Below are 14,589 nucleotides of genomic sequence, written 5' to 3'. Positions count from 1 at the left end.
AGAGGACGAGGACATCTCGCAGGGGATCTGGATTGGATTGCATGAACATTGTGAATTTGCATGTGTGTGACTAAAAGGACTGGGCCAAGGGATAGTTAGGTTGTCAGACTTCATGCCTGACAATTGACTCGTTGTTGCTAGGGTTATGAACTGGCCGGAGCTCTGTAATATTTGTATCTGGAATTGGTTCTATTGTTAATACATTTTGAAATTGGTACTTTTCTTCACGAAGTCTTCATTCAAAGAACACGCGGATCGGCAGCTACACTTGAAAGGTATCGCGATCCAACAATGCTAAAATGAGAATGAACTCAGAATGATTGAAGCAATCTGCATGACAATGTTGGTGTTCTTGCAAAAACAGGGCTAATTCCACACGCACATGGCAACAACACGATTCAGCACCTGTCCCTGAGATAACCACCGAACATTAGAACGGTGCAGAAGTACCTCAGATTCACAGCCCATTTCTTTACACAGCTCACTGAAGATGTGGTGCCACTATTTCGCACAATGTTCACACATTGCACCACAGTTTTGAACACATCTGTCAGTTTTGGAGGCGAGGTTTTTGTTGCCAACGCATGCCTGTGCAGAATACAATGTGTGACAATGATGTGTGGTGCATCGACTTTTACTCACACACCAAAACCAGACTTTCTTCCCAGCATGACTGGAGCTCTGTCCGTACAACCTGCAGAAACCATATCCCATGAAAGATTGTCATCTCTGAAGAAGTTATCTACAAGCTTCTTCACATCGGCTGCCTTAGTTGTTGTTGTAAGAGGCTTACAAAATAAAAAATCTTCTTTTATCATGTCGTCTTTCACATAGCGCACAAAAACAGCAAGCTGGCTTAGAATAGAAACGTCTGTGGTCTCATCGAGTTGAAGCCTGAATTTTGCCGGGTTTGAAATCAGATCTGCGACTACTTGAGCCAAGATGTCTTTACTCGTGCCCTCTATTCTCTCGCTGATGGTGTCATTTGAAAGAGGGATTTGGGATAATTTACCTTCGGCCGCTGTTCCGAGTATCGATTCGGCATCTTTAAGGCAGCTGGTTTCATGAGTGTTTCACACAGTGGTGTGTGGCTTGCCCTGCTTTGTGATCAGGTAAGCACCTTCGTACGATGCTGTGAGGATCGGTTTGTCAATGGGTACAAATCCAAAAGAAGGCAGAGTGGCCTTTTCATCGAATCTGGCTCTCTTCACCTTGAATTCAGCAAGTGTTGTGTTCCTGTCTTCCCCATCTGCATGCAGCTTCAAGAAATGCTCCTTTAGTTTTGCCGGTGCAAGACTAGAGTTCGATCAAACCCAGGTTAAGAACCACTGGTTTAGAGCTTCAGGAGGCCCATGAAGTTGTGACTCAGTCACAGAGGTTAAACCAGCACCTGTGGAAACCATCTTCGTATTATCATCATTATTGTAACAGCTGTTTGTAGTTGGAGTGCACGGGTGACGAGTTCTGCACTTTGGAAGGGAAGGAGGACGTGAAGGAAGCAGGTGTGTGAGGAGCTGGAGGGGGATGATTGGGGAGAAGTGAGAATAAAGCATGTTCAGGCTGCTGAATAATCACCTGCCCCTCCATCCATCCTCATCCATCCTCCATCCATCATCCATCCATCCATCCATCCATCCATCCATCCATCCATCCATCCATCCATCCATCCATCCATCCATCCATCCCTATCCATCCATCCATCCATCCATCCGCTTATCTGGAGTCAGGCCATGGGGCCGTAGCCTATGCAGAGGCCCCATGTTCTGTTCCATGGGCTACCTCACACATCTTCAGTGTTAGGATCTCTCGCTCCTCCCAGGCCAGCTGGGATTGACCCTCCAGCTTTTCTGGTTCATCCCTGAGTCTCGAGCTAGTGGGACGTAGCAGGAAAACCTCACCAGGGAGGGGCCCAGGAGGCATCCTAACCAGATGCCAGAGTCACCTCATCTGGGTCCTCTTGATCTGATGGGCAGTGGCTCTATAGCGACCCCCCTCCCTGATGACCGAGCTCTCACCCTGTGAAAGGATCTCACCCCCCGCCCAGACGAGACACTCCAGCCTTATGGCTGAGGGCCATGGTCTCAGATTTAGAGGTGCTGATTCTCATTCCTGCTGCTTCACACTTGGCCTTGAAACCGCTCCACTGAGAGCTGAAATCCACAGCCTGGTGGTGCCAGCAGAACCACATCATCTGCAAAATACAGAGACCCCATCCTGAGGCCACCAAAGTGGACCCCCTTAACACCCTCAGGACCACCAAAGCTATCTGGCCTGTCACCCAGAAGGGCCACGTCACCAAGAGAGCAACAATAAATGAAAAAGAGATTCATAAAAATGGAACTTTGCGGTCTAGCCTATTCCTGTATTCTCAAGTCCATCAATTTCATCAACGTCAGGATCCCAACTTTCATTCATGCATAACATTACCTTCTGGTTCAGATGATCTTGTAAAATCACTATTTAACTCTAAATCGCTTATCTCGAGAATTAGCAATCATATAACCTCTTTTAAAAACACATCATTATCAAAAATCAGAGCAGATTGGGTGGATGAACTAGGGGAAAATTTGGAGGAGGATCTGTGGGAGAGGGCACTCCTTGCAGCGGTGGGCATCGAGTTCCGGATCCAAGCCAGACTTTCTGTCCTACAGGTAAACACTTTCACCTGAGGTTTACTTGGTGAAAGCATTTCCTGCCTGGTAGGATGCAAATCCCAGCTTGAATTCAACCCTCGAGGAATGGATTTGACCTCCTCTGATGGGCAAGTCCAATCCATGAAGGCTGGAATCCAGAAACCGCTTTCACCAAGGTAAATGGAACCCAAGGTGAAAGTATTTTCCTGTAGGACAGAAAGTCTGGCTTGAATCTGGCCCTCGAGGACTGGATTTGCCGACCCCTGCCTTAGAGTAAATGATAGCACCTCCTGTGCCAAACTAAGCATTATACAATTCAAGAGTCTTCATCACATCCACTATTCTAAAGCAAGATTGGCTAGAATATTTCAGATGCAAACTGCAACACGTGTAGAAACACTCTTGCTGATTTAACACATCTGTTTTGGCTTTGGCAACCTATTGGTCTAGCATTTTTAAAATTTTATCAGAAGCATTGAATATTGATCTTCAGCCCAGTCCAACTGTGGCCATATTTGGTATTGCAGACAAAAGACATGAGACATTAAGGAAAAGTTCTAAGACCATTATAGCTTTTATGATGCTGCTTGCACGTAGAAGATTGTTATTGCATTGGAAATAAAAAATCCACCCAAAGTGTCTATGTGGTTCAGCAACCTTGCACAATTCATACAATTAGAGAAAATAGGATGTACTCTCAGGGACTGCAGGGACAAATTGTTTTCTGTCTGGGATCCAGTGTTGACATACTTAGGAACCCTTCAAACTTTGCTCACTTAGGTATCATTTGGGAGTCATCTTACATATGTCTTTGTGATGGTTATTAAATCTATGTGAACGATGTCTTCTTTAGTGAGCAGATTCAATCTGGTGTGCCATTGGGTATATGGTCTGCTATTAAATTTATTAAAAAATTATATGTTAAGTTCTGAAAAAACTCAAGTGGGACCCAAGAAGACAGACAAAAAGGCCACTTTGGTGATCTACAGGTTATTTAGAAAATATTTACACAGTGTGCTCTATAAATGGTGACTGCAGTGAAGGAAGTGTTGAGCCAAACCCAAGGAGTGCTCATTGGAACAGTAGTGACCTAAAACAAAAGGAATGACACAGTCAAATGCAAAAAACCCCAATAGTCCATCAAAGAAACACTCAGTTTAATACCAGTACAGACGAAATGATCTGACGCCGGGCAGCTGTGCTGGTTGCTGAAAAGGCCAAATGACCAGATTAGCTGCAGGTGTGGAGGCAGCCAGCACAGCAGATGGGTCACTTACTACCCCCTAGTGGACAAAATGAGCACAAAACCCCAACCACAGACCAGACACAGGATCATAACTTGTCTACCTGAATTAATCTTTTCTTTCCCCCCCCTCTTTCTTCTCTTTGAGTTTTCCCTTTAATTATTATGTGGGGGATGGGGGGCTTAAATACAAAAATGTGCATCGTGACCTTTCGGTATATGTTCCATGTTGTTGATGCTCAATAAAAAAATAAAAGAAAAAAAACTCTGCTTCTTCTTCTACTTCTCTTGGGCTTTTTTTTAGACTTCCACATTTCTGAGAGCTTCTTCAAAGCTTGTGACTAAAGAAAAAAGATGATGTTGAATTTTATCTTCCACTGCAAATGAAGCTTCACCTCCAACATGTGTAACGTTATTTAATATGGCAGAAACATGTCAACAATATATGCCACTCCTGGAAAATCAGTGTTCTCCATGAAAAATGGGTTTATTTGAGTTGATATTTCTGTGGTAATAAACATATAAAATAACGTGAAAATAGAAATATAACCAGGAACTCTGCAGAAGTTATAATTATCCTGAAATAAGCAAGAACCCAGCAGAGGTGACAAATTCTAGGATGTGTGATGATGAGAAATATTGATGTATAAGTTAGTGGGATCCTGTGAAAACAAAACACACACGAGGGCAGATTTAGGATGAAAGGTTAAATAACAGCCACAAAGTGGTGATATGATGATTCTCATAAGTTATTATTCTCATAAGTTTTGATATTTACCGTTCGTCTGCATCCTCTTTTTGGAAAACTCACAGAATGTTTGGTGCCCTCAGGTTTCAATGGCTGCATGAGGGAAGAGAAAGAGTCATGACAAATGACTTTATTAAATGACTTTAAATGATTATTATTATTATTGTTGTTGTTGTTGTTATTTTACCTTCACTGGAGGTTTTCGTTTTCCTCTCATATTGGTGTAAATCACTGTATTTTGAGCCTGTGTTAAAAGGACAAACCATGATCTGTTTTACATTTGAATAATAAAAGCTTCTATTTTTACCACAACAATCACAAAACTGCATCTGTTTAATGAGGCTAAGGCAGATTCTTCCCTCTTCACTGTAGTTTTTTTGAAAGAAGTCAACATTTCCACATGTTCCATCTGTAAACTCTGTCCTGGGCCTAACTGCTGCACACTAGTTTAATCTTACCAACATCTCAGCTGATGGTTCCTCCTGGATCTGCTCTACAAGTCAGATTAGAAAGTCTGGTTATTCTGAATGAACATTTATTTTATAAAATTTGCTTTGACTGTGATTAACCAAGACTTACTTTGTCTTTTTATGCAGAACCAGATCAATGCGGACAAAAATACCATGACAATGAACAAGTACAACGAGATGATGACAGTCATGACGACACCTGAAAGACTGCAGCAGAAATACACATAAAACATAGACATTAACAGGACAATCTAAAATTCTTTTATATCTGTTGGTTCTATTCAGCAGGAGCTGCAGGATCTGTTGTTGGACCTAAAGGTGACAGTTTCTAGTATAAATGTAGGCTGCAGTCTAATGCAGAGCTGCTGACCTGTTGGGAGCATCTTCATCTGCTTCATCATCGACGGTTTCTCTGCTTCATTTGTGGTCGACGGAGAGACAAGTTCAGGACTAGTAAAAGTCTCTGGCTGAGCAGCTACATTTAGGACAAAACAGTAAGACAGAGTAAAAGAGACAATATGTTGAATATCTGTTGGATTTAAGATGACATCATTCATCAAATTGTGGTAATAACTGACAGACAGAACTTACTGGTGGACGGTTTCTCTCTGACAATTATCTGCACCGGCATCTGTAGATCTCCTCTGCTGCACCAGTACCAACCACTGTCCTCCATCTTCAGTCCGCTCATAGTCACTGTGAAGACTCTGGGAGGTGTCTCATTAATGAATACTGTGGTTCCATCTATTGATCCCTGTGACTGTGTCACACAGGGGCCACCCACCCGGCACCATTTAGCTTGTCCAGAGTTCTGATAGTAACATTTGATGGTTGTTTGTTCTCCAATAAATCCAGTTACCTCCTGATGATCCACATAGAGACTGGAAACATCTTAGAGAGAAGCAAATTCACCAGTAAACAGTATCCAACCTAAAGCTGGTTGACTAAGATGATAATGACGTTTGGTTCTTACCTCTTGTGACTGACACTTGGAAATATGTTCTATCATCACTTCCTCCATTAATCTCCACAATACACCAGAAATCTGTGTCTCCCTCTCTCACATCTTTTATGGTCACAGTAAAGACTTTTTTCTCTCTGTCATCAGAGATCAAAAACCTTCCTGAACTCTGCTGGTTTGTCTTAACTGCACATGAGCAGGAGTTGTAATAATATCCTTGACACAAGTATTTCACATGGCTGGTGTATTTTGGGTGGTACAGACATGGAATTGAGACGGAATCTCCAGCTTTCACTGACACTTTAGTGACTGTAGTGACGCTGTAAACTCCTGCAACGAGACCAAATGCATGAGTTGGACATCTTGTAGTAAAGATTCAAACAAGTGTAAATAGAAAGCCACCCAGTGACTGACCTGTGAGTCCAGTGAGGAGGAGAGAAATGCTGAGGTGAAGAGCCATGTCGCTGCAGCAACCAGAATAAGACCAACAGAAGGCACGGCCGTCTATTTAATGAGTTTCCACTTCCTGATTTTATGAAAATACATGTGTTAAAGAAATAGCAGCACCATTGTTTGGAGAATTGTTTTGTAAAAACCCATGAATATATTATCTGACTTGTACAACAATTTTGTGTTGTTTTTTTGTATCTTGCAGATGAAAAGTTATTTGCAAAGGTTTAATTTAATGTAAAGATGCTTTACATCAAAATCAATTTCAGGCCATTAGTTCATTAATGTGCATGTTTCTATTAATATCAGTCTCACCTCTGTGACAAAACTCCATCCTTTATTCAGGGTAAATATCAACCAAGGGACGAACCTCCAGGCTCAAATAAATCCATCTTCTGCCGCCCTTCTTCAACAGCAAGCTGCAACATGACAATATGTCCTCACCTGTGACGTGGCTGCAGTCACAGATGAGGATCTGCAACCTGAGAAGGAAAAGGCAAACCAAACTTACCAAGTGAGCCTGCTAAAATATTGAAAGTGATGTCATGTACCTCTCTTGTTGCTGCCAGACGACCCTCATGTCAGGTTCCCAGTTTCTGGGAACTTTTTTTTGCAGGGTTTCTCCTGCGGGGGGCGTGGTGGAGCCATGGCTTCAGGTGGTGCCGGGGACTGGTGCACCTGCAGACTATCAGTAATCAAGCCACCTATTTATGGACTGTTCTCACGGGTGGCCAGCGTTGGCGTGTTTTGTCTGATTCGGAATTCCCCGGAATACCCCCCTGGACTATCGTGAAACTTTTCCTTCGTGGATTCCTTTTGAACCCGTTTATCGGATTATCGTTTGTGTTTTTCCTTCGCGGACTGCTTTGGCTAGTGATGTCCAAATGAGGCTTTGAACCCTTTTGGACCATTGTGTTGAAAATTGGTTCATTACTCGAAGCTTCAATCATTCCGAACGCGGGGGTCATCTGCTGGCGCATTGGTTGTACTGCAGCCATGCAGCCATGCAAAGTGCACGTTGCTGGGTTATGACCCAGCAAGCGTGCACTTTTGATGTTGTAGTATTATTATTATTATTATTATTATTATTATTATTATTATTATATTTTAGGAACAGGTGGGGGGTATGGGCCTAAGGTGCTTGGGTGAACTGGTGTGCTTATGCATTTTTATTTAAAAACAACAGTTTCTCCACAGTCGAGGGTTTGAGGCGTTTCTCTTTTTTGAAACGATTTCCCCAGCTTTAGAAAACACCCTCTCGCAGGGCACAGAGGATGCTGGTGTTGCGAGGCACTGGTTTGCCAGGTGGTACAGGTTTGGGTATAGGGCTTTGTTTTCATCCAGTACACCAGAGGGTCCTGTGATCGTTCAAGTGGAAGGGCTGACAGATGGAACGCTGCACCTCCCACTATGGCATCAGCGGTGGCATTCCTGGACGCTCTTGCTTCTTCAGCATCCCTGTCCAACAGCTTCTACAGATCAATGACTTAAAATAAAACATTACATAAAGTTTAGTCCGTACATGAATCAATGCAAATAAATCTATTGATCCAAATTCTATAATTTTTGTACCTTGGGAAGAAGCAGCTGGTTCTGGCTGTGCTGTTGAAGTGGACGGCGGGTCCTCTTCGGTGGGTGCGTTCCGCAACAATGCCGCACACTCCGATTTTAACCGGTGCACAGCTGACTCGGCATTTGAAGGGCTTTGGAATCCGAGTGTTTAAAATCTTGGGTCAAGTAATGATGATAAAGAGAAGATGCTTGTGGTTTCTATTCCACTGAGTTTATCATTCATAATTCTATTGAGGTTTATGTTTGAGTTCTGTGCCATCAGCTCACTCAAAGCATGCTTCAGCATTTTTATCAGGGGTGTTATTTTTGATCCCGACACCCTCTTTTCATGTGAGAGCTCTACGGTGGCAGCATGAAAAGGTGACAGTATCTTCCTACACTCAGATGCACACTCAAAGTCATTTGCAGTCAACAGGTCCAAATCTGTGGGCAGAGTGGTCAGAGCAGCGGCAGCTGCATCCCTCTGCTCATAAAGACGCTGCAGCATCTCATAGGTGCTATTCCATCTTGTGTCTACTTCAATTATTAGTTTTGTGACAGGACGCCCATTTGCACCTGGATCTGCTGCAGCTTCTCTTTAGCGGTGGTGCTTGATTTAAAATAGGTGATCATCCGCCTCGTTTTTGATCTTATATTATCTAGCCCAGGAGTAGCATCCATGGCCTTTTTGACAATTAAGTTTAGTGCGTGAGCCAGGCAGACAGTATGCCGCACCCGCAGAATAGTTGCTGCAGCATCATATTTGCTGCTGCGTCAGCCACCAAGCACCTCACCTTCTCTTCAAGAGCCCATTCCCTTAAAATCTCTCGAGCAGTTCCAGCGATGTTCTCTGCTGTGTGACTGATAGGAAAAGGCCGAACTCCCAACAGGGTGGTGGAGAGTTCACCTGCATGAATAGCGTGACAGGTGACAGCGAGATACGCATCCATGTTGATGGAAGTCCACATGTCTGCGGTCAAGCTGACACTGTCAACATTCTGCAGGGCTGCCTTGGCCTTCTCCTTTTCTTCCACATACCTCCTCTCCACCATGGCTTTAACTGTCTGCCTTGATGGAAGGGTGTATGTGGGATCCAGTTTAGCCACCAGAGCACGGAAGCCAGGATCAGACACCACAGTGAAAGGCTGGGAATCTTTCACTATGAAATCCACTAGAGCTTCATCAAACTCCTGCTTCCTGCTACATAAAATATGGAAGTTAGCAGAACAAGATTAATTTAGTTAATTAACTAATTCTATACACCCAAACCTGCGCAGTAAAGTTTAAAAGTTACTCTTAATATTGCCTGGAACAGCACCCACTCACCTGGTGGAAACGTCATCACAGCAGCACCACCAGCTTCATTCTCATGTTTGGCTCGGTAATGCCTCATCATTGATGACGTGTTATTATTATACGCCAGATGTCGGGAACAAAGCAAACACTTCACCTGCAAATTAAAAATGTGATGTGTGTGTGGTTTATTATTTGTTACGTGTGAATAAGAGTTGAAAAATACGTTTGTAACACCTACCTTGTTCGGCGGCACCATTTCAAAGTGGTCCCAGACTTGAGATCTCTTCCTGGTTGGTTCCATTGCAAAGCAATAAGAAAGCAAACCGAAAGCAATACGAACGCTAATCAAATCAAATCCAAAAAGGTATTGACCAGATAGGCAACGTATTGCGCTGTTTCATCCCATTTTTAAACACAACTGAGACCCGCCCATTGAACCGAACCAGTCAGCTGATTCAGGCCGAATGAAGCAGTGAAGAGGTTCAAACGTCATCAGTCACGTGATTTGAAGCGAGCTCCGGAGCAGTGCTTCAGAAAAACTCTACCGAGTTTTGGGGCGTGGTTCGAAGCCCCGTGTCAGAGGGAACATTACTACTTTTGACCCCGCTCGGGATTTTTTGTCGTAAGTTTTCATTTCCTGTTTGGATTAAGAACTGAGTCGTGGTCTCCACGCCTTTTGAGTTGCATAACTTTCTGTGAACTTAAATAAAGCTTCTCGGAAGACGAAACGCCACTGTGTCCTGCCTGCTTTCGGGTCCTGATACAACCGCTCGTAACACCTCATGCCCGAAGAAATTGAGAGAAAAAGCAAAACTGCTTTTAAAACTTGGATTTCTGTGATGAAAACTGTCAGGTGGAACTAGAAGAATTTTGTTGGGCCAAACATGTGGGACCTTTCTCATTTACAGTGATACCAATTGTCCTCTAGAAGGCGCCAGACACCTTCCAGAAGCAGAGGCCACAGTTCTCCAGACAGGATGTCTTCAATAATGTGCTGATCGTAATGAAAACGTGGGAGAACATTTTCAGGATCAAATATTCCTATATGGAAAACATGGTGTCTGATCATCAAATAGGAGATTCTATGGCAAGTGTTTGTTATACTGTGAGACTGAGGTAGAAACAGAGCCAAGAGCCCTGATCTGGACAACAGATGAAGATGAATCAGGTTCATGTCTAATGTATATGTTAATATGAAATGAACGGCTGCAGGTAAATAAATCAATAAAAACATACATTTTGTTTATTGTGACACCTGATGAAAGGGGTGAAATGGTTTAGACTTCTCACACCCCATTTCACACCTTTACTTACACAGTCATCCGGAAGGGGAAAGTTTGCGAGGCTATTGTTTTCTGTTCGTCGTTTCCATGACGGAAGCTATATATATATCCATCCATCCATCCATTCTCTACCGCTTATCCGGGTCGGGTCGCGGGGGCAGCAGCCTAAGGAGAGAAGCCCAGACTTCCCTCTCCCCAGCTACCTCCTCCAGCTCATCCGGAGGGATCCCCAGGCGTTCCCAGGCCAGCCGAGAGACATAGTCTCTCCAACGTGTCCTGGGTCTCCCCGGGGGTCTCCTACCGGAGGGACATGCCCTGAACACCTCACCAGGGAGGCGTCCAGGGGCATCCTGACTAGATGCCCAAGCCACCCCATCTGGCTCCTCTCAACGCGGAGGAGCAGCGACTCTCTACTCCGAGCTCCTCCCGGATGGCAGAGCTTCTCACCCTATCTCTAAGGGAGAGCCCAGCCACCCTACGGAGGAAGCTCATTTCAGCCGCTTGTACCCGTGATCTTGTTCTTTCGGTCATTACCCAAAGCTCATGACCATAGGTGAGGGTAGGAACGAAGATCGACCGGTAAATCGAGAGCTTCGCCTTTCGGCTCAGCTCTCTCTTCACCACAACGGACCGGTGCAGAGTCCGCATTACTGTGGACGCCGCACCGATCCGCCTGTCGATCTCCCGCTCCATTCTTCCCTCACTCGTGAACAAGACCCCGAGGTACTTAAACTCCTCCACTTGGGGCAGGATCTCCTCCTTTACCCGGAGAAGGCACTCCACCTTTTTCCGGTCGAGAACCATGGCCTCGGATTTGGAGGTGCTGATTCTCATCCCAGCCGCTTCACATGCGGCGGCGAACCGATCCAGTGATAGTTGGAGGTCACAGGCCGATGAAGCCAACAGGACCACATCATCCGCAAAAAGCAGACACGCGATCCTGAGGTCACCAAACCGGATCCCCTCAACACCATGACTGCACCTAGAAATTCTGTCCATAAAAATTATGAACAGAATCGGTGACAAAGGGCAGCCCTGGCGGAGGCCAACCCTCACCGGAAACGAGTTCGACTTACTGCCAGCAATTCGGACCAATATATATAATTTTTTTTAAAGCTTTCAGGTTTTCTTCCGCTTCCATGATGTTGACTCCACCACCCTGCATCCTCTGATTGAGATGATTGAGAGCTGCGAATATATCAGCCATGTATGCTAAAATGAGAATGAACTCAGAATTATTGCAGCAATCTGCATGACAATATTGGTGTTCTTGCAAAAACAGGCATAATTCCACACGCATGGCAACAACACGATTCAGCACCTGTCCCTGAGATAACCACCGAACATTAGAACGGTGCAGAAGTACCTCAGATTCACAGCCCATTTCTTTATACAGCTCACTGAAGATGCGGCGCCTCAGAGCACTATTTCGCACATAGTTCACACATTGCACCACAGTTTTGAACACTTCTGTCAGTTTTGAAGAAGTTATCTACAAGCTTCTTCACATCGGCTGCCTTAGTTGTTGTTGTAAGAGGCTTATAAAATAAAAAATCTTTTATCATGTCGTCTTTCACATAGCGCACACAAAAACAGCAAGCTGGCTTAGATTAGAAACGTCTGTGGTCTCATCGAGTTGAAGCCTGAATTTTGCCGGGTTTGACACAGGATCATAACTTGTCTACCTGAATTAATCTTTTCTTTCCCCCCTCTTTCTACTCTTTGAGTTTTCCCTTTAATTATTATGTGGGGGATGGGGGGCTTAAATATAAAAAATGTGCATAGTGACCTTTCGGTATATGTTCCATGTTGTTGATGCGCAATAAAAAAAAGAAAAGAAACTCTGCTTCTTCTTCTACTTCTCTTGGGCTTTTCTTAGACTTCCACATTTCTGAGAGCTTCTTCAAAGCTTGTGACTAAAGAAAAAAGATGATGTTGAATTTTATCTTCACCTCCAACATGTGTAACGTTATTTAATATGGCAGAAACATGATAACAATATATGAGTCCACTCCTGGAAAATCAGTGTTCTCCATGAAAAATGGGTTTATTTGAGTTGATATTTCTGTGGTAATAAACATATAAAATAACATGAAAATAGAAATATAACCAGGAACTCTGCAGAAGTTATAATTATAATTCTCCTGAAATAAGCAAGAACCCAGCAGAGGTGACAAATTCTAGGATGTGTGATGATGAGAAATATTGATGTATAAGTTAGTGGGATCCTGTGAAAACAAAACACACACGAGGGCAGATTTAGGATGGAAGGTTAAATAACAGCCACAAGGTGGTGATATGATGATTCTCATAAGTTTTGATATTTACCGTTCATCTGCATCCTCTTTTTGGAAAACTCACAGAATGTTTGGTGCTCTCAGGTTTCAATGGCTGCATGAGGGAATAGAAAGAGTCATGACAAATGACTTTATTAAATGACTTTAAATGATTATTATTATTATTGTTGTTGTTATTTTACCTTCACTGGAGGTTTTCGTTTTCCTCTCATATTGGTGTAAATCACTGTATCTTCAGCCTGTGTTAAAAGGACAAACCATGATCTGTTTTACATTTGAACATAAAAGCTTCTATTTTTACCACAACAATCACAAAACTGCATCTGTTTAATGAGGCTAAGGCAGATTCTTCCCTCTTCACTGTAGTTTTTTTGAAAGAAGTCAACATTTCCACATGTTCCATCTGTAAACTCTGTCCTGGGTCTAACTGCTGCACACTAGTTTAATCTTACCAACATCTCAGCTGATGGTTCCTCCTGGATCTGCTCTACAAGTCAGATTAGAAAGTCTGGTTATTCTGAATGAACATTTATTTTATAAAATTTGCTTTGACTGTGATTAACCAAGACTTACTTTGTCTTTTTATGCAGAACCAGATCAATGAGGACAAACATACCATGACGATGAACAAGGACAACGAGATGATGACAGTCATGATGACACCTGAAAGGCTGCAGCAGAAATACACATAAAACATAGACATTAACAGGACAATCTAAAATTCTTTTATATCTGTTGGTTCTATTCAGCAGGAGCTGCAGGATCTGTTGTTGGACCTAAGGTGACAGTTTCTAGTATAAATGTAGGCTGCAGTCTAATGCAGAGCTGCTGACCTGTTGGAAGCATCTTCATCTGTGGTCGACGGTTTCTCTGTTCATCTGTGGTCGACGGTTCTCTGTTCATCTGTGGTCGACGGTTTCTCTGCTTCATTTGTGGTCGACGGAGAGACAAGTTCAGGACTAGTAAAAGTCTCAGGCTGAGCAGCTACATTTAGGACAAAACAGTAAGACAGCGTAAAAGAGACAATGTGTTGAATATCTGTTGGATTTAAGATGACATCATTCATCAAATTGTGGTAATAACTGACAGACAGAACTTACTGGTGGACGGTTTCTCTCTGACAATTATCTGCACCGGCATCTGTAGATCTCCTCTGCTGCACCAGTACCAACCACTGTCCTCCATCTTCAGTCCACTCATAGTCACTGTGAAGACTCTGGGAAGTGTCTCATTAATGAATACTGTGGTTCCATCTATTGATCCCTGTGACTGTGTCACACAGGGGCCACCCACCCGGCACCATTTAGCTTGTCCAGAGTTCTGATAGTAACATTTGATGGTTGTTTGTTCCCAATAAATCCAGTTACCTCCTGATGATCCACATAGAGACTGGAAACATCTTAGAGAGAAGCAAATTCACCAGTAAACAGTATCCAACCTAAAGCTGGTTGACTAAGATGATAATGACGTTTGTTTCTTACCTCTTGTGACTGACACTTGGAAATATGTTCCATCATCTCTTCCTCCATTAATGTCCACAACACACCAGAAATCGTTGTCTCCCTCTCTCACATCTTTTATGGTCACAGTAAAGACTTTTTTCTCTCTGTCATCAGAGATCAAAAACCTTCCTGAACTCTGCTGGTTTGTCTTAACT

General features: G+C 43.4%; 1 protein-coding gene and 1 long non-coding RNA gene across 5 annotated transcripts; both read right to left on the bottom strand.

Annotated features, from left to right (window-relative positions):
• Window positions 1–4,338: 4,338 nt before the first annotated feature.
• Window positions 4,339–14,278, bottom strand: LOC130520646 (polymeric immunoglobulin receptor-like). Of its 4 annotated transcripts, XM_057024354.1 has the most exons (9): window positions 7,057–7,248; window positions 6,950–6,987; window positions 6,470–6,581; window positions 6,068–6,385; window positions 5,686–5,985; window positions 5,465–5,569; window positions 4,812–5,301; window positions 4,655–4,717; window positions 4,339–4,538 (listed from the first exon to the last, which is right to left on the bottom strand). In XM_057024354.1, the coding sequence occupies exons 3-7, from the start codon at window positions 6,513–6,515 to the stop codon at window positions 5,282–5,284; spliced, it is 789 nt and encodes a 262-aa protein (XP_056880334.1). In that variant the 5' UTR covers window positions 6,516–6,581; window positions 6,950–6,987; window positions 7,057–7,248; the 3' UTR covers window positions 4,339–4,538; window positions 4,655–4,717; window positions 4,812–5,281. The 4 variants fall into 4 exon arrangements, with proteins under 4 accessions (XP_056880334.1, XP_056880331.1, XP_056880332.1 ...); XM_057024351.1 differs by lacking the exons at window positions 6,470–6,581; window positions 6,950–6,987; window positions 7,057–7,248 and adding an exon at window positions 14,033–14,278 and having other exon boundaries at window positions 4,812–5,117; window positions 5,204–5,301; XM_057024352.1 differs by having other exon boundaries at window positions 6,821–7,248.
• On the bottom strand, window positions 12,658–13,821 carry LOC130520647 (uncharacterized). The gene is made up of 6 exons (XR_008948963.1): window positions 13,766–13,821; window positions 13,506–13,603; window positions 13,385–13,419; window positions 13,115–13,171; window positions 12,964–13,026; window positions 12,658–12,863 (listed from the first exon to the last, which is right to left on the bottom strand). It is a non-coding gene; the product is annotated as an uncharacterized LOC130520647 (long non-coding RNA).
• Window positions 14,279–14,589: the final 311 nt, after the last annotated feature.

This window comes from Takifugu flavidus, unplaced genomic scaffold (assembly GCF_003711565.1).
Source record: "Takifugu flavidus isolate HTHZ2018 unplaced genomic scaffold, ASM371156v2 ctg466, whole genome shotgun sequence".
Taxonomy (NCBI): domain Eukaryota; kingdom Metazoa; phylum Chordata; class Actinopteri; order Tetraodontiformes; family Tetraodontidae; genus Takifugu; species Takifugu flavidus.
The sequence above is the reverse complement of the archived record's forward strand: the minus strand, read 5'-3'. Positions and strand labels throughout refer to the sequence as shown.

Excerpts from the sequence above, each read along its gene's own strand:
- LOC130520646 (XM_057024351.1), bottom strand. The coding sequence starts at position 14,132 with ATGAGTGGACTGAAGATGGAGGACAGTGGTTGGTACTGGTGCAGCAGA. Across the intron at positions 5,570-5,685 it reads CAGAGAGAAACCGTCCACCA|CTGCTCAGCCAGAGACTTTT; the intron begins GTAAGTTCTGTC and ends TCCTAAATGTAG. Across the intron at positions 5,302-5,464 it reads GATGAAGATGCTCCCAACAG|TCTTTCAGGTGTCGTCATGA; the intron begins GTCAGCAGCTCT and ends TTTCTGCTGCAG.